The following is an 18,299-nucleotide window of genomic DNA, read 5'->3' as shown; positions in this document are numbered from 1 at the left end:
CCAACACTGTTGGCAACTACCTCTCGTGCCGACATCTGTGTACACACCCTCAGGGGGAGACGGCGCAATCGCCTCGATTCACGCACGGCATGGGAGACAAGCCCCAACCATCCTTGTGCCAACGGATATTCGAATGGTCAATAGCCAAAGCTCGGCCCATATCAATGGCTCCATATGGAGGAGACGCTGGAGACAAAGGACGGCGCTAGACCGAAGTGGAAAGCGAGAACGACGGATGGCAGACGACACACGAGACACGACATTCTTATCACTTCTGGTCCTGGCTAGCGAGAGGCTACACTCGACATCAGTGCATCTCATCTCCTGAGGATGGTCAAGTCAAGCAGATAATGGCGGCCGACAGAGATAAGGGATCGCTGCACATCGCGTGGTATGAGTTAGGAGCTTTTGGCTAGGCGATGGTATAAGAAGTCATCAATCCTTCGAAGCATTGAGCACTCAGCATTCAGCCTTCTGTCCGAGTTTGTTCCATCTGCCATACAATCTGGGCCTTGTATTGTCAGGTATAAGAAAGTCTGGGACAAAGACCTTCAACTTCAAGAGGTTCCCAGCATGACAGGCACACGCAGCGACGACACCAAAAAGACGATGGTGGCAGTACCAGTACCCGAGGATGCTCTAGAGATGCAGCCTTCCAATCCAGCAGCAGCAGCAGCGGAGCAGCAACTTGCCGGCCTTGCTACCATCGAGACCATCAAAAAGTCATGGAACCTGCGAAGCATTGTCTTGACCTGGATTGGCGCTGCCCTCGTCAGCTTTGCTGTCAGCTATGACCAGCAAACCTACTCAACCTATCAGCCATACGCCACCAGCGAGTTTGGATCGCTGTCGCTTCTCAGTACCATTGCCGTCGTGCAGAATGTGGTGTCAAGTAAGTGGGCTTGAATTCTCCCAGGCCTCAATCCAAGCTGGCACGTTGTTGCTCTCTGACTGACCATCAACCACGCTTGCAGTCATCCAACAGCCTGTCGCAAAGCTTGCAGATGTCTACGGGTGAGTCGGCCACTCAGCGGCTGTGTCCTAGGATGCATAGTTGCCAACCTGACTTGTCTAACGTCTCACTAATCTCTAGCCGCCTTCCCTTGCTCGTTGCATGCGTGGTCATCGTGACCATCGGAGAAATACTGCTAGCATCAGCCAAAAACATCCAGACCTTTGCGGGAGCACAAGTCTTCTTCACTGTCGGCGTTGTGGGTAAGAAAAGATTGCAACGCCTGGTTGTTTTCTTCTGCACAGCACACTAATCACATTTATCTTGGTAACTAGGACTTCATTTACTTCTTGTCATCCTCGCGGGAGGTAGGCCTTCCCCTTCCGGTCTCTTATCTGACCCCTAGCAAGGCCATATTGACGTGACATAGATTCCAGCGATCTCCGCCATCGAGCGCTCATGAACGTGGTTCCATATGCTCCCGGTCTCATTACTGCTTGGGTAAGTCGGAGCACCTTCACTTTTTTGGGACTCACTCTAAACAAAGACAAAGACGGCTAGCTATGTCACCTCAGCCGTGCTTAAGGATACATCGTGGCGCTGGGGCTATGGGGTGTTTGCCATCATTGTAAGACTAAACTCTCCTTTCCTCGTCTTCCTTCCCAAATTTACGATCTGACAATGTGTTGTTGATGGGATGTCCAGGTCCCCATCATCTCCATTCCCTTGCTCGCGACGCTCTATTACCACCAGCGCAAAGCTCGGAAGCAGTACCCGGTGGAAACTGGTCCGTCTCTTGGATTGAAGCATCACTGTTTGGTGATCCAGCAGCTGGACCCGATCGGGTTGATTCTGTTCTGCGCCGGAATGGCGCTGATCCTGGTCCCAATCACACTGGCTTCTACATCCACAAACACTTGGAAGAGCGGACATATCATTGCGATGATTGTCGTCGGGGTTGTCTGCTTCGTTGGCTTTGTGCTCTGGGAGTGGAAATGGGCCCAATGGCCCGTCATCCCACTGACCATCCTCAAAGGCCGCACGGGATCCTTCGGCATCATTGGTATGTTACAAATGCAGTCTGGACGACTCGTCGGGCTCCGCACGAGCGTCAATCTAGTCTCGCTGAAATGCATCCTTGTGTCCATTGCCAATTGTGCAGCTGCTGACCAGTGCCCACTCACTGCCCAGCTGCGATTCTCGATTACGCCTCGTGGTACACGACCTCCCCTTATCTCTACACGTATCTCCTCGTCGTTCGCAACCTGAGCGTCAAGGCCGCGACCAATATCTCGATCATTATACCCTTCACAGCAGTTCTGGGCCAACTCGGGGCGGGAGTCGTCGCCAAATACGCCGGACGCTACAAATGGATCACCGCCGCCGGCATCGGTCTTAAAGTCCTCGGGCTAGGGCTGATGTTGCGCTACCGCCATGCAGACTCTTCCCTTGGATCGTTCGCCGTCGCCCAGGTCCTCCAGGGTCTCGGAGAAGGGATTTTCAACACGGTCATTGCCGGCATGCAGGGCGCTGTTTCGGAGAGTCGTAAGTAGCAGCTATTCTTCTTGTTGACCATAACGACGGCACTTTCTAACACTCGGTATCTCAATCACAGTTCTGGCCTCTATCGTCGCCTTATTCGTTTCCTCGTGTGGAGTCGGAGGAGCAATCGGTGCGGCTGTCGCGGGAGGAATCTGGACGAGTACGGACTTCAAACCCTCTATTCTTTCTGTGCTAACAAGACGTTTTGTTTCAGATGTCCTTCCACGCCAACTACACACAAACTTGCCGGCAAGCCTGCAGGCCCAGCTCGCCGAGATTTACGGTTCCGTGGTCGTGGCCATCCAGTTCCCATGGGGGACCACCGAACGGAACGACATCAACCGCTCGTACGATGCCACCATGCGCATCCTCATCATTGTCGCGCTGGTGCTGGCCAGCCTCGAGTTTCTGGCCGTGCTCATGCTGCAGGATTTCAACTTGAAGGTTGTCGATCAGGGGCGGGACTATGGCGGCGCCGTCATTGGCAAAACTACCGCCAAAGCCGCCGCTGTTCCGCCGACCGACTTCGATGGCATGGCTAAGCTGGATCATACCGACACTCCGCTGGAGCAGTTCGATGTCGACCGCGAAACTTGATCGGGAGTCTCGTATTGTGTCGACGCCTGTTCTGAATCTTCACCGCCGTACCCATCCTCCGACGAAAGTGAACGGACCTAGTCAAGACTCAAGGTCGGCCTCGCTGGTGACGCCGGATAGATGTATAGTCAGATAGAAAATCCCCTCTGGGGGCCCTTCGACTGTTGAACAAGCCCTGCGAAGCACCGCGCAAGAACCTGGGTAAGCGTTTGCTTCTTCAAGTTGTTATGCTTAATTGCTGGACGAAAATTTCTCCGGTGCATTAGATCATGGTTGCGGATTCTATCTCCTATTACTGGCAGTGGGTTTCTGGCTACCTTGTCTTACCTTCAAAAGGGTTTCGGGGGTCGGCACCATATGATGCTAAAGTTGACTGGAGGGAGACCATAGGCTCTTTCAAGGAAATATCGGTTGACGCCTCCTGGGAGAGAATGTACCTTGGCTTTTTGGGTGTATATACTGTACCCACATAGGCTATTTGCTAGAGAGATATATAAAATGTCCGGCGGCTGCATGGCTGTAGAAGGACCCATGACATAAGCCACATGACGGTTCAGGGAGGTCGACCACTCCAGGTGATTTGACCGTCCCTCCTTTGTGCCCACCCATCGCTTTCAACTGGGTGGTTACCCTAACGGACGCAACGCTGGCTCATAACGGCGGAAGACTGCGATTAGGTGCAAGTGGTGAACCAAACATGCGCCGAAGGAATTGGACGGGGATATTTCGATCTATATATATTGGTCCCCGCGACGATCGAATTCAGTTTCCACGTTCGACAGTCATGACCGGACCAGTGTAGACTTTCCTGCCGCGGATGGCGTACAAAGTCCCGCAGATAATCATGGTGCCGAAGAACAGGACAATGGCCCAATTGAAGGAGTTGGCGTCGACGGGGGTCTCGTTGGGCCAGAAACTCCAGAAGAAGGCGAAGATCGAGTAGACGATTCCCACGGCGTTGATGGGCACTCCCCACTTGCCCAAGCTCCAGCGTGCCTTGGGGAGGAGTTCGGGGTGGTAGACGCGGCGGAACAGGACGCAGGAGATTGAGATGGTGTAGCTGAACATCAGCGCACAGACCTGCAGGGAGATGATGGCGTTGAAGGCCGTCGCGCTGCCAATGTTGATGAGCGCCAGAAGACAACTGCAGATACAGGTCACGGCCACGGCGTTGGCAGGGATATGGAGCTTGGGGTTGACGGCGCCGATCCAGTTGGAGAACGGCAGGCCCTTGTCACGCGCAAAGGCGAAGGTCTGTCTCGAGGTCGAGGCATTGAACGAGATGTTGGATGCAATGACCAGGATGAGGATGATGATGGTCAGTGCGTTAACGCCGCCGGTAGACACGGCTTGACGGAACAGCCAGATGAAGGGATATTCCGTGGGGTCGTCGAGGGCGGCGTCAACGTCAGTCATGGTGAAATTGTAGGTGATGATCAGGACGAAGCCGAGGATGCCGTTCGAGACATAAGCCCAGAACATGGCGTTGGGGACGTTCCGCCCGGCGTCCTTGACTTCTTCGGCCATATGAGCGGTGCAGTCGGAGCAGAGGGAGCCGTAGATGGCGGAGATTTGGCCGACCATCAAGGCGAGACCCATGCTGGACCATCCGCCTTCATTGGTGAACTGGGTGAAGGCAACCTTGGCCGAGTTTCGAGGCGCCATGACCCAGAGGACAATAATGGTCGCCAAGAAGGCAAAGACGTGGACGATCAGAAGAACGTTCTGGATCAGTGGCAAGTCACGAGCACCCCAGGTGTTGGCAATCCAGAGCACAAGAACCATGGCGAAAACCAACAAAGTACCTTGCCATGCTGTCGGTTCGTAGTCGGGGTTGTTGATCTGAATGAGTGCTTGGATGATAGTGCCCGTCAGAAACGACCCTGAAGCTGTACCCGCCTGCCACGACAAGGTGGACATCCATCCCGTAAGGTAGCTTAGACCCTTCTGATATTGAGGGGGAGCAAACTCGGACACCCAGTGATATTGGCCTCCACTCGTCGGGCACCTTTTTTCACGTCAGTAAGGAGAAGAGAAGTGAGAGCTCCAACATGTGTCTACTTACATCGAAGCCATTTCCGCAAGAGATGTCATGACAATGCCGAACCCGAAGAACGTCCAGACATAGGTCCAGAAGAAACCAGCCAGGCCGCCACATACCAGCACTTGGGTGTTTGCGCTGGAGGCCTGTTAGCGGGAACAAGATGAAAACGACAGAACTCAAAACTCACATCAGAAGAAATTCCCACGTCGCTTGCAGCAAAGCAGTGAAGGCCAAAGCAGAAATCGGACGGAAATTGCGGATCAACTCTTGACGCTTGCCCATACGTTGCATATCCTTTTGATCTTTGGCGGTATAACCTTTATCGAGGAAACCGACATCATTGTAGTTACCTCCATCCTCGATGCCGTCAAAAGAGGCCAGTTCTCGAGCCGTCAGCGACGACTCTTGAGCCTTCGCAGCATCCATCACTTTTGGTATATTTTTCCCTTCGGGTTGAAAGAAGGGCACAAACAAAAGCAATGAACAAGGTCAAACGTCCGCAAATTGCCTATACCATCAAATGTCAAGGAGGAAACAGGGAAAGAAACTTGCAGAAGTGATCTCTGGACTTGGAGAGCTGGCACATGTAATAGCTCAGTTGAAAATGGTTTCTCGCTAAAAGCCATTGGTGAGAACTTGAACCACGCCCTGATACCTTAGCCAGGGAGTTTGACCGGACCACTGCATGTGAACAGGGATCACTCGCCGCTAAAGGTCTGCGACGCCACGACAAGATACTGTCATTTAGACCGGACTTAGTTTCGGAGGAGTTGCAACAGTGGGAGTGGATCGAGGGTCGGATACGCTGAACTGCTGTATCATGCCGATCGACTCTCCTTGCGAGTTGCAGGCCGCAGCTCAAGCTCCCAGACACTGTTCTTCTCCTGACGCAGGAGGTGTACGTGATATGCTCACCTCAACAAGTCATTGGGTTTTAAGCGGCCAGAAAAGCGACCAGCAAGGCTCGCTCTCCATATTCAACCCAAGTTCATCTTCAAGTTCTTCCACACCCAAAGGGGATGGCTATGGGCCGCTCCGAATCAGCCCGTACGGCTTGTCACTGACATGGATTGTCATCTTGGTCTGTGCATACGACCTTAGCGTTGGGAAGGACCTGTCAATAGTCTGTTATTTGCTTTTGGTCAGGACAAGGATGTTGGCCAGCTGTATGGTCCAATCATGGACTGTGATCGAGGCAGACCAGCAAGGCAGGCCTCTTTCAGGGTCTTGAAGTGACAACGCTAACACTGGGGGAAACACGGAGGTTTGAGGTGCTCGAGGGCTTATCTCGAGCGAGCGAGCCATGTCCTTGTCTCCGCGATAGTGGAAGTGCGAGTGGAAGTGAAAGGGTCGGTGGATGCTTTGCCGTCAGTGGGGACGCGGACTTGAAGCTTGCAAGGCATAGCAGTATAGCGCTTTGAGTTGAGGTCAGGCCCCATTTTGACAATAGGGAGATTTGGAGAGTCAAGTTCATATGATCGCTAAGGGCTAGTGCCAAGCCTCTAATTGGCACCGTGTCTTGCCAAAGACTCGACTCTATGACCGTCGTGCTAAAGTTTCAAATTGGAGGGTCAAGTTCAAACTGCGGAGTATGAAATTTATTAATTGCAACGTTGAACATCACTCCTCCCCGTGCTGTGTGCTGTGTTGTGCCTAACATTGCTATCAGCCCAAGGCTATCTCTGCAGACTCTGCAACAACTACAGCCATGGCTCAAGGTCTGATCAAGAAACCGTCCAAAACCACCGCGTCCAAATCTTCGTCTGCGATCACAAAGAAAGGTTCACGAACCATCACGCCTAAGAAAACCAAACTGTTGAAACAGGCCAAGCTCAACAAGAAACTAACGTCAGGCTTGACAGCGAAAACCGAAGCTATGCTTGGTGAGCGCGCCGGCCACCTGGAAATGCTAGGTCATGGTAGAAAAAAGGGTGTGGCAGGCGGTAAAGCAGGCAGTGGCAAGAATAGTGGCAAGAAGTCCTAAAGAGACTGCGGATGTGGGAGACACATGATCATAGGATACGGAGATAGTTGCAGTGCCGAAGAACACAAAGTCTCAATGCGGACATGGGATGAGATGGCATGCTAAGGGCCTGGTGAAAACTCCTCACGGGCCAGAGTCTGTTGATACACGGCAGACTACACCATATCCCACACCACCTACCCTGTGCCTTCGATTTGCGGGAGCATACCTAGGCACCCCCCAGGGCAATTCAATGGCAGACCATCTCTACGCGACGTATGAACCGGGGCTGGCCGGACAAACAAGTGGACATGGTGGGATATCGAATATCAAACTTCTGTACGGGCAGGGTCTGCGGTGCAACGAATCATGCAACATTGGGGTGATATGGAAGAACATTTCGATTTGGTATTCCTATGATACCAAACGCGAGTCTGCGGCAACCGAGGCCAACTCCAAAACCCAACGCCGACCGTGGTATATCGGACCTGAACCTCTCCATCAAAACACCAAAACAGACGACTTTCATATCGCCCTAGCGGCCTCACCGCCACCGCTTTCCATCATGGCCTCTTGGTTCAAGTCAGCCTTTAGCTTGCCCTTCTTTGCACCACCTTCTCCGACACCCATTCTCTTGGCAACATATCTTTGGGCCACCACGCCGACCGCCAGAGTCAAACTCTCCTCAACCCATTCACTGACCCATTCTCTGGGATCGATGCCTCCACTTGCGATGATCTCCTCAATGCTTTCTGGCAAGGTGCCTTCACCGCCGCTGGGAGCGTCAAGCCAGTCAATCCACTGTCCGGGAAGAGCCTGGGAGATTGCCTGGAAGGCGATGCCATGGATCGGGTCGTGCAGATAGATCGCGAATACAATCTCTTCGTTGTCGTCGTCCTCTACTTCCTTGACTTGCCCTTCTTTCTCAGAGCTGGACGGGGCGGCAAACATCTCTTTTGACACGGCTTGCGAGACTGCCTGGATGGCGAGAAAGATTTCGCTGTCTCGGGTGGGGTTCGAGTCAGAGAGCGTCTCTGTTGCACGTTTCGCGGCCTCCTCTACCCCTCCTCTGCTGGAGAAGTACTCATCGGCATAGCCTTCCGCTGATGCTCTTGCCAATTTGCTTCCCTCGACGAGGCCTTTGACTGCGTTGATGCTGCGTCTCTCGCCGCTCCTCCACCACGGCCCATCGTGCCAGGATCCCAAGGGGCGGGACATGTCCTTGGAGTCGCGCTTCGGCCCAGCTTCGTGACCACGCTGGATGACCATGAGATCTCCGCCCTCCACCTGTGCCATGACACGACTGAAGACCTGGTAGATGATCGGGTCCAGGGTAGGATAGTTAGATAGGTCGTGAGTGATATGGATCTGTAGACGTTCGTGGGAGGAAATAGGAGGCGCGATGGTCTGCAAAATGTTCTGGAACGTCGGCATGGCAATAGATCTGAGTTCACCACCTACAACACACGGTTAGCAAACCATCTAGGCAGCAGACCTGAACAGATGGGATATATCTCCCCCCTTACCAAAGCCCTTGAGCAACCCCACGTTGCCTCGAACCTGTTCCGCCCATTTCTGTGCTTCCTCGTTCTTCTGAATCTCTTTCACGGCTGCTTGTGCTTGGGTCAGGGCCGTGGACGCTGTCGATAGTATCCCTCCCCACCATCCACCGCTTTTGGCAGGAGTTCGCTCGGGTTGCGGCTCGGGCTCTGCTGACTCCTCCGTGGTCGTGGTCGCGGGTGTGAAGCTCTGACGGAACGAGTGCGTGCTGTCACCGGACTTCCTCTGGCCATTGCTCGACTTCTCTTCACTGGTCCGTCCCGGGGGAGGTGTGGCTGCGGATGGCGGTTTGGGTGATCGAGTTCCGCCGGCGGTGGCTGTGTTCGGTCGTAAAGAAGGCGTCGCAGGTCTGCTGGCGGGTCGTTGAGCCAGATTGCCCAGCTCGGCAAGCAGGTCTTGTTCGGATTGTGACGATTGTGCGGGTTGCCCTTGTCTCGCTGTTCGCGTCGTGGGTTTGGGTGGTCGCGCCGTGGCCTGGGTGCTTAGATTGTCGAGCTGGGCCAGTAACTCGTCATCTGTGGGTGCCGTCTTCTTCGTAGCCATGGTCATTGAAAAGGTACCCCGGGGGTTTTGCTGCAGTGTATCAATCCAGGAGGTCGGTTGGAGGGCGGGTAGGTTGGCAAATGCCGGAGATGGGGTGTTGACGTCTATCTATCCACCGACTATTGAATCTGGGGTTCAAGTTCAATTGGGTCGACGAGCGATTCTCCATTCCGCCCCTTGGTACGAGAACAGAGACAGCACGTGATGAATAATACGTTAATCACGTGATAGCGACTTGACAGGCACTCGCCAGCTATTTACTGATTCTTACAGAACCCTCATGCCATCTGCTCTCTTCAAACGGAGGGTTGGATGTGCCACAGGGAGCTCATCGATGTATGCAGCGCAATGTCCGGCACCGCGAGAACTCTCGACTTCATTAAGCTGAAGGCTTCATCGAGGGGCTCATATAATGCACAACCCGTTTCGTTATGATGTGTCCACCTCGATCCTCACGATCAACCTACTATCCATCAGAAGAAGACTTCAAACTTTCGGCAAAGAAACCTTGTTCTGAGAAGAGGCAGGAGTATCAGTGCGGACTCCGGTGCTGGTCCCGCTCAAAAGAGAACGGAAGGACCAACTCTACCAGACAAATACATTCAAGAAATGCTTAGTGTCGGCACAATGAAGTTCCATAGAATGTTCAGACGTGTGTGATAGACTGGCACTCCGAAGGTTTGAAATCTGAAATCTTGCTGGAGCAATATTTGATCCTCAGACCCTTAAAGAGGACCTGCAGTAATCCCCATGACTTCTTCCCCGGCTGATTTCTTCAGTCTACCTGCGCTGCAATTACCGCACCGCACTCTCCCTAGGTTTTCATTCTTCTCTCACAGAATCCTCCCTGTGTACCTAGGTACTACTTACAGCGTGACATCCAGCAGCCTTTAGAGAGACGACAACATACCCCCTTCATCCACCGAAACCTGGGCAATTCCATCAAGACGTGAGAATGTTTCGTCCCTCCTTTGATACACTGCTAACATACTGTAGTCTTCCTCCACCGCGTCTTCAAGATGCTATCCAGAATCCGCCTACCTTTGACCGCTTGCTTGCTCGTCCTTCTCTCAACCATTTTTCCACTGGTTGCGAGTGCTCCTTTGGCCACCCCCGAAACTTTCAAGGCCATAGAAGGACTCTGCCGCGAGGGCTATCACTGGTCGGACGTGGAGCCTGTTGCATCAGTAGGCGCCACCTGCTGTCTGATAGGGTACCAAGCCAGGTCGGCAAAGTCGAGCGAGGAATCGGACTTGCAGACTGTCTTTTGCTGTCCAGCCAAGGATCAGACCGTGTCTTGTGAGGGCGGCCATCGAACACTTCCTAGCAAGCCTTTGACATGCCCCAAACCGGGCTGGTTTGCTGGAGCGATGTGCCAGGGATATTTCTGATGGGAACAAATCAGCCAACCCTAAATTCACAACCAGTGAATCTACGCCATGACCGCACCCCGACTCTGCGATCGACAATCCCAAGAAGGATATGACAGTCTTGAGGATCCTGCTGAGGTTCAGAAGTCTCAGCTCCGGTAGGAGGAGGGTGTTCAAGCATAGGAGGATGAGCAAGCATGGACCTCAACGTCATTTTACAGGCGCGCGGCCCATCAGGAACTGAAGTGATATCCTTCCTGAAAGGAAAGCCATATGATTATTCATGGCAGTCATAGTCGAACTCGGGTAGAACTCTTTTATCCTCAATTACCCTAGCTCTTCATGTTTCTTTTCTTTTTAGCTCCTCTGAGAGACTCATCCGCTTGGGGCAAGCATGTCTCTCCAACCCCTAAGACCACTTCGGCTGTCACGGCTGGTGCCAGTATCAGCCAGACCTACCATGCCATTGTGTTGGTCTTGGTGACATGATTGCTCGCCCGAATGTGATATTTGCCTTCATGGCCACTCGGGACAGCCATTTAACGGCATCGACGACGCCCTTTGCAACCTGGCCGTTGGTTGGCAAGGGGCACCAAGAGAGAGAGGCATGGGCAGACATGCCTGCCCAGACATGAGGCATTACCAGGATGGACTATGGAGATGGTCCAAGGCTAACTTCAAAAGCTGCAACAGTGAAGGTGGACACTCGATCATCCTCAGATCAACCAGCGGTTGCAGCCTTCTCTTCTTCTTGTGCTTCTTCTTTGTCGTCATCAAAATGACTCGAATGAAGCTCGGCAAGATTGAATCTCTTCAATGTCTCGAAATCATTCCCTACCACGCTCATGCCGACCACATTTCTATAGACGTCGACAAGCACGAGCTTATCATATCCCTTGAGGTCGACGGTGTGCTTGCCCTGACCCAACGCTGTGATCTTGTCCGCCACTGTTCGTATGACTATATCCCGGTTTAGTTTGTTGTTGTTCCGGATCGTTGGACGGATGGCGAATTTGACGGGTCTGGGCTGGTTGCTGTCTTCAGTCGCAGACTCTGGGTCCTGCGTCTCTGGAGCATCGGGCTTGATGAGGAAGTGTTGGGGAAGAATCTGGTCGCAGAGGGACTCGAGCCCGTCGTTCATTGTCTTCCGTATCAAGCTCACTGGAGTCAGCCTCTTGATGTACCGGCTTCTCGGCCCGGAATAGTCCTTTTGTGCAGCATTGATACAGATCCGGTGCACGATATCGACAGGGTCATGCCGGGATTCTGCAGTCGTCGTGCGGGGGAATCGGACGAACGACACACAAGGTATGTCTAGCATGATCAAGGAAAGTTTCTGCGACGATGAACCTTTTGTCGGTTTGGGCCGTAGCTCGTCCAACTCGGCAAGGATGTCGGCTTCGATATCGTTATCTTCGCCCAGGTCGTTGGCATGCCCGTTGTCTGTGTCTTGCTGTCCAGGCTGAGGGTCGTCCGTGATGTACTGGAGGTCGCGGTGAGTAGATACGCACGTGGTCAGACATGTTGGCTCGTACCTCGCCCAAGAGATCCGAGAGCTCCTCCAGGCATTTCCTCTCCTGCCCCTTGTCGCATGTGACAAATATGCCAACATCATCACTGTGGATGCCAGACGCACTGACTTGTGTTATCTGCCGATTGCCGCTCTTGCCTTGGGTCTGACTTGGATCTCTGGCGCTCTGTGCGCGGTATTTGCTTTTGTTTTTGCTAGCCTTTTGAAACGTCTGCGTATCAAAGTTTAGTCTCTGTGTACGACGGACAGGGAGCAATGTTCGGAAATGGGAACAACATGCAGAGATAATGTTGTTTAGCAATGTAGAGAATAGCCCCCGCATTTCTGCGGACAAGGTTCGACTTACCGCATGAATGCCTTCGCCCATCTTTAGCCGCTTGGATGGTCTTCCTGCTGAGCCTTCAGGACTCATGCCTTTCTCGTGCCCTGTGGATGGCCAGGCAAGAAAGTTCAACGGGGAACTTGGATGTGAGGTCGGGACGGCAGCAGGTCTTTCGGTTCAGTCTCATTCCCACCTGTCTTGGTTGACTGATTTCCTATTGTTCTCGACTCTTTCCCTTCTCAGACTGGTTTGCTTGGACATTGGAGGGAGGTTTCTATAGGTGGAAATGTCTCTTTCGTCGCGAGGCGAAGTCTGCAATCTGATCACGTGATATGGATGACTGTTGTATGACTAAGCGAGTTCAGAAGGCTCAAACGGGAAAAGGGGGAAAGGGGGCAGAGTTCTCTCCTTTTTGTGTTCTCTGCTTTCTCGACCTTCTATTCTTGCATGCTTACTGCACATTTTCCTGCCCGTCCTGTTGCCGCGGAGAGCTTCTTGATGATAACTCTCGTCTGCAACCTCCGTGTGACAGTGCTTCAGAAGCCGACTTGGCCAATGGCCGTCTCACTTTGACATTATATTCGGCAGCGTCAAAGCAAGAAAGCGTCTGGAGGCGACCTCGTGATGACCCATCTAAGCGCTTCCACGCTTGCTGAAGCACGATTCCCCCGATCTAATTGCCATCGAAGCCCCACTGTCCCCGATTCTTTGACCATAGACACTCGAATGTACATTGGTTGCGCAGCCAGATCTGGCGCTGGTCAAGCTCGAAGCATCGACATCGTGCGACCCCTTCTGCTTCAGGTTATGCAATGTCCACTATAGCAGTATGGCTGTTCCTGGATGAAATCTCATGTAGGTCTTCTAGAGTAAGTAGAGTGCGCTCTCCATTCTTTCTTCTCTCCGACATTGTGCTTGCTTTGCCCGCTCGTTCACTCTATACATACCTGTAATGGCGTCGTTCTTTACCATGAAGCCATCGGACAAAAAGAGATCCGTCCCTAATGGGGGACTGGGCGGGTTGGTCCTACCACAACTGGGAGCTGGTGGTCGAGAAGTGGCGGATGTTGCTTCACAACCACCCTCGAAGAAGTCCGAGTCTCGACGACGTCCACCTCCGATCCGAATCTTCTGCGGCGGTGACAATGATCCAACATGGCCTGCTCCTGCTTACGGAGGGTCGAGCATTGGATTGGGCGGCCTCTGGACTCCCAACACGCCTACCGATCGCCTCGGGCTGTCGTATCTGGCGGAACGCGACTTGAGTCCCGGGTCGGCACCATGGACATCGCACCATGAGTCTGCGGCACCTCGCGCACCATGCTGCTCACTGCCAGAGACACCGATCAGTCCGCTCAATTCACCGCCTGTCGAGTTACCTGGGTCACTTCTCCAACCCAGTCAAGGCTTCCCGCAAACAACTCCGATTTCACCTCCGCCTTCACTTCGGATTGTGCGCAGAGACACGGAGGACTCAACCGTAAGCTCTGTACCAACGTTGTCCACATCACTTTCTTCGGATGTAGACACGATGGAGACTTTCCGCAACCTAACCACCCCCTTGAGAAAGCACGACCGCACTCCCGACAGCACGATGCCTGGATATGTGATTGGAAGTCGCGCCGACGAGGGCGATTCTTCGATTACCAAACCGCTCTCTGCCATGTCTATCGACGAGTTACTAGATTCTCTACCTGAATGCAATCCTTCCGTGGTCACTCAACTCTGGCTACCTGCCGTCCGAGCGCAGTTTCAGAAGATGATAGATCTGCTGAACGACGTGGGCGAGCTCAAGATCGAGTCTAGTCTGAACCAAATAGCATTTCAGAAGGTGAGTCTCGTCTCGACCGCCTACACAGCGGCCATACTGATCGGTCGTAGGATCTGAAAAGCTTCTCCGACGAAATCCGCCTCATCGCCACGTCTTACCACAAAGTCCTCGAGTCAGCAGAGTCGCTCGTGGAGCGCGATACAAAAGTCTGTCATGAGCGTCTTAAAGAGCTGGAGGCACAGGTGGAAGAAGCCTTGAACAAGATGGAGGCGAAAGACGAGGAGATTGCGGAACAGGCCAGAACGAATGCCGATTTGACGCATACCATCCGTGACATTGTACACATCCTAGGATCGTTCATCCACGACTACGTCTCAAGCTGGGTGGGTTCGATCAACGAGCCGAGAACCGAACAAGTCCTGGAGATCATCTCCGATTATGCCCGCTACTCGGACTGCAAGAACGAGTCGATCCCATATGTTCGAGTCCCGAAGTCTACCATTGCGCAGTACACGAAAGAGGTCCGAGAGTCCCAGGCAGTTGCTAAGGAATATCGAGAGCTCTTGCACGAACAGAGTGCAATGATCCACGAACACTCTCGCAATTTGGACGTGTACACGAACAAATACGAGGTCGCCGTCAGAGTGATCAAGGAACGCGAGCATGAGGTATTGCTTCTCGTGCAAAACACCGACACCCTGACTAGCCGACTGGAGGAATGTGAAGCTGCACTAGCACAAAGTCAGGAGTCGATTGCAGAATTGGAAAGCAGTGCAGGCCGCTACGACGAGCTGCGCGGGAACATGGAGAGCCTGAAGATCGCACACACGCTGGAAATCGGGCAACGCGACGAAGAAATCGCCAGATTGCGACAGATGTTGGGCAGCGCTCGGGAAGAAGTGTTTGCGCGACGAGCAGACGTGAAGAACATCATCTCTCAGACCCAAGCCGGCCTTGCCGTGCCGGACATGCCTTCAGCAGCGACGGCGAGAGCCGGTCCCACCTCCAAAGCCCTGAGATTCTTTGGCATGGACCGAGACAAGGAGAGAGGGCGGAGACCTGCATTGCCTTCAAGCCAGAGCATGATTGGCTTCACGTCGTCCCATCATGATGCCACCACCCAGCCCTTGGACACCAGATACTCGTCAAAGGAGGTCGCACCGGTGAAAAGCAAATCGTTTCTTCGAAACGTCTCGCCGCTGGGGAGGCGTCGACAGGCGCAGACAACCCCCAACACTCCGGTCGATAGCTCCGACAGTGGCAGCGGCTCGATGGCTTCGTTGCCGGTACATGTAGGCATCAGCCCGCGGTCTGATTCCCTAGGCGCCACGCAGCGTCATGGCGTGCTCGCGTCCCCGATCAACACGCGTAAAGCTCTTCCACAACCTCCTGCCCGTCCACAGCCACAGTTCGCCTCGGCGGCTAGGCTGGCCGCCATCACACAGGCTGTCGAGAGCCCAAATGCCATGCAGATCGCTTCGGATTATCTAGAGCACAGTATCCTGGGACAGACCCAGACCGTGGCTCGACGGGTTCTCAGCAAAATCCCCGAATTGTCTATCCACAGTCCATCCCAGGCAGGAGATGCTACCGATGACAGACTGTCGGGCTCGGACAACGACAACGTCGACGACGACGAGGCGGAGAGCGTTGCCAGCAGTGATCGTGAAGTTTACCGCAAGAGCGTGTGTGCTCTGGACATGTTGAACGCTTCCACCCTCCCTTGCAGTGAGACCGAGACTGAGACTGAATTTGAGAGGATCCTTCGCGGAGTCGGAGTCGGAGTCACGGGCAAGCGAGGCGGAAACGAGCAGCAAGAGCGTGAGTACCGCGGTCATCATCATGACGAAGAAGACGGTTACGTTGATGGTGATGATGACGAACTCCAGACTGGTGTCGCGCGTGTCTTGCATTTGCGACGCGGAAACCATGATCTGAGAGCGCTGAGGGACAGAGAGCAGGATGGCAGTGGTAGTGATCGTGACCGTGACCGTGATCACGATCGACGGGAGAGATACAGATACAGTTTTCTGTCGGATGCTTCGGGCGAGCGATCTGAAGGCTCGGAGCCCAAGACTGTTGCGCAGTTGTATCATCAGGGAGGACATCGCCATATTTGAGGCTGAGCAGAGCAGGTTCCAAGGGCGGGTTTGTGTATCGAGAAACATCATCACATCAAACTCACATGTCAGGTTACGAGGCTGGGATTAGGGACGGGGAGTCAAGGTGCTCATTGTGAAGTTTGTACGAGTTCATTGCAGCAAAGCACGGGACGGACTTGGAAAGGAAAGCCTCAGCTACCTGGTGTCTATGTACCTGGGTCGCTGGGTATGGACGCGGACATCATGCTGCTTGGGTCTGCCGTTCAGGAAAGGTATCACAGCAAGTTCGTCTGGCTCAATAGGTAGTAACCCCAAAGAGAACATCGCTGGCATCTCCGATAGTGCCGCCCTTGCAGCCAACTCAATCAGTCCATACACGTACAAAGTCAATCGCCGAAGTTGTCCACAGAAATCCTTATTCTGTGCAGAGATTGAGAGATTGCACTGGAGTAGACGCTCAAGATAAAGCCTCGGAGGCGATGACAGCTGCAAGATCCACGTGATAGGGCTGGTGTCTTTCGCGATCTCGTCGCCGAGTACGGTTCCATGGTGGTAGCAGACCCTCCCAGGGGTCGTGCTAACAGAGTGTGTTGTGCTCGATGGCTTTTGACATCATTGCATCCTATCCCACAAATTGATTTTGTCAGACCGCCATTTGTTTTTTCATTTGGTGAAGAAATTCTGCTGTCGACTACACCTTTTGCCAAGGGATCCCATTTTCACTCGGCAAGCCAGGAATGGATCGTTGGCGGAGTTCGCTTTAGAGCAGATGTAGTTCGGGTGCGGTACCCCAAGATGGTTTCCTGTCGTTGGAGACAACTTCTCCCGGCGCTGTGTAGTTGGCGGTGTCTACGATTGAGATTGAGGGTAAAAGAGCATGCCCACCATCTTACTCTTGTATCTGGACGCTGTAGGAGCGGTTCAGAGCATTTGTCTCTTGCCGCGTCGAGCGCTGCTTCATAATGGGTCGTTTGTTCAGTTGTTCGTTCAATCTCACAGCTGGGCCGCGCTTTACGCTTCGTGCTCTCATTCCCCTTGTTCAATCCGTCGACCCGTTGATCCGTCATTAGTCATTTCCTTCGTTCCTCCAATTCGTAATCTCATCCATTCATCAAACCCTTCATGGGCTCCTGTTCCCTATTCATCCATTCATTCCTTCGTTCATCGACCTCTCTGTGTTCAGCCACACAAGACATATATAATGGCTCTCCTTAGCATTCTGCTCATTGTTGTCTTTTGAGTCGTTATGCGTTCTTGTTTGCTCCTGCTCCTGCTCCTCCAGTCTGTTTAGGCTTCATAGATTGCAATTCGATCTCCTTGCCAACACGGCTGGTATTAGCGGTCAAGCTGTCGGCGAGGCTTCGGATCTGAGGCTGGAAGACGCGTGAGATGTTGTGGTATCCGTGCTGGGGGACTTGGATTAGGAGCGCGTGGAGGTATCCGAGGAAAATGGAAATTTTGGCCATGGGTGACAATATTTGTCAAAGGACAGAAACTAATAAGGAATCAATTGATGCGCTTGTTCGTTGTTCGTTGTTCTGGTTTGTTGTGGTTGGGAACGAGGCGTGCTGGACCGGGGAAAAGGGGTATGCGACGCTTTGATGGGCTTCTGGGTAGTTCAGGGTGTTGGGATCGTAGAATCAAGGTGGAAAGATCCAGGGCAAAGACGCAGGTTACTACGTATCTGTGACTTGAAGTACCAGTACTTGGTAGAGGGGTGATGTAGCTTGCAATCGCTGATATAGAATGTTAGTACCAACCACCTACTATCATTCGACGAGAGTTAAGATAAAGAAGGCTGGCTGATGGAATGTATGATTGGTTGATTTGTGGTTGGTGGAGAAACGGAGCCGGTCGGAGTCGGAGAAAACGCGACGGAGTCCCGGGGCAGCATAGGATTCTGTCAGACCGCACTTTTTATGCCATTACGGTGCTGCCAGGGTCCGGGAATTGCAACTCTGGTACATACATGAGCGTCTGACGATAACATATCCACCATCAT

The 18,299-nt window shown here is 53.1% G+C and overlaps 7 protein-coding genes across 7 annotated transcripts; 3 read left to right on the top strand and 4 right to left on the bottom strand.

Annotated features, from left to right (window-relative positions):
* Nucleotides 1-573: 573 nt before the first annotated feature.
* Nucleotides 574-3,091, top strand: A1O1_03006 (uncharacterized protein; the record flags this gene model as incomplete). Its single annotated transcript, XM_007723914.1, has 10 exons — nucleotides 574-892; nucleotides 975-1,014; nucleotides 1,094-1,215; nucleotides 1,288-1,320; nucleotides 1,383-1,453; nucleotides 1,506-1,580; nucleotides 1,658-2,015; nucleotides 2,144-2,497; nucleotides 2,568-2,654; nucleotides 2,709-3,091. 10 exons carry the CDS (start codon nucleotides 574-576, stop codon nucleotides 3,089-3,091), a joined length of 1,842 nt encoding a protein of 613 aa, XP_007722104.1.
* A 762-nt stretch (nucleotides 3,092-3,853) lies between these two features.
* Nucleotides 3,854-5,561, bottom strand: A1O1_03005 (uncharacterized protein; the record flags this gene model as incomplete). Its single annotated transcript, XM_007723913.1, has 3 exons — nucleotides 3,854-5,099; nucleotides 5,157-5,270; nucleotides 5,323-5,561. The coding sequence occupies 3 exons, from the start codon at nucleotides 5,559-5,561 to the stop codon at nucleotides 3,854-3,856; spliced, it is 1,599 nt and encodes a 532-aa protein (XP_007722103.1).
* A 1,282-nt stretch (nucleotides 5,562-6,843) lies between these two features.
* Nucleotides 6,844-7,119, top strand: A1O1_03004 (uncharacterized protein; the record flags this gene model as incomplete). The annotated part of the gene is made up of 1 exon (XM_007723912.1): nucleotides 6,844-7,119. The coding sequence occupies one exon, from the start codon at nucleotides 6,844-6,846 to the stop codon at nucleotides 7,117-7,119; it is 276 nt and encodes a 91-aa protein (XP_007722102.1).
* Nucleotides 7,120-7,623: 504 nt separating this feature from the next.
* A1O1_03003 (uncharacterized protein) lies at nucleotides 7,624-9,201 on the bottom strand (the record flags this gene model as incomplete). Its single annotated transcript, XM_007723911.1, has 2 exons — nucleotides 7,624-8,555; nucleotides 8,625-9,201. The coding sequence occupies 2 exons, from the start codon at nucleotides 9,199-9,201 to the stop codon at nucleotides 7,624-7,626; spliced, it is 1,509 nt and encodes a 502-aa protein (XP_007722101.1).
* A 2,091-nt stretch (nucleotides 9,202-11,292) lies between these two features.
* On the bottom strand, nucleotides 11,293-12,514 carry A1O1_03002 (uncharacterized protein; the record flags this gene model as incomplete). Its single annotated transcript, XM_007723910.1, has 3 exons — nucleotides 11,293-12,054; nucleotides 12,107-12,313; nucleotides 12,449-12,514. The coding sequence occupies 3 exons, from the start codon at nucleotides 12,512-12,514 to the stop codon at nucleotides 11,293-11,295; spliced, it is 1,035 nt and encodes a 344-aa protein (XP_007722100.1).
* An 880-nt stretch (nucleotides 12,515-13,394) lies between these two features.
* Nucleotides 13,395-16,315, top strand: A1O1_03001 (uncharacterized protein; the record flags this gene model as incomplete). Its single annotated transcript, XM_007723909.1, has 2 exons — nucleotides 13,395-14,255; nucleotides 14,306-16,315. The coding sequence occupies 2 exons, from the start codon at nucleotides 13,395-13,397 to the stop codon at nucleotides 16,313-16,315; spliced, it is 2,871 nt and encodes a 956-aa protein (XP_007722099.1).
* Nucleotides 16,316-17,541: 1,226 nt separating this feature from the next.
* Nucleotides 17,542-17,763, bottom strand: A1O1_03000 (uncharacterized protein; the record flags this gene model as incomplete). The annotated part of the gene is made up of 1 exon (XM_007723908.1): nucleotides 17,542-17,763. One exon carries the CDS (start codon nucleotides 17,761-17,763, stop codon nucleotides 17,542-17,544), a length of 222 nt encoding a protein of 73 aa, XP_007722098.1.
* Between the last annotated feature and the right edge of the window lie 536 nt (nucleotides 17,764-18,299).

Source organism: Capronia coronata (assembly GCF_000585585.1).
Source record: "Capronia coronata CBS 617.96 chromosome Unknown acBCG-supercont1.2, whole genome shotgun sequence".
NCBI classification, from domain to species: domain Eukaryota; kingdom Fungi; phylum Ascomycota; class Eurotiomycetes; order Chaetothyriales; family Herpotrichiellaceae; genus Capronia; species Capronia coronata.
The sequence above is the reverse complement of the archived record's forward strand: the minus strand, read 5'-3'. Positions and strand labels throughout refer to the sequence as shown.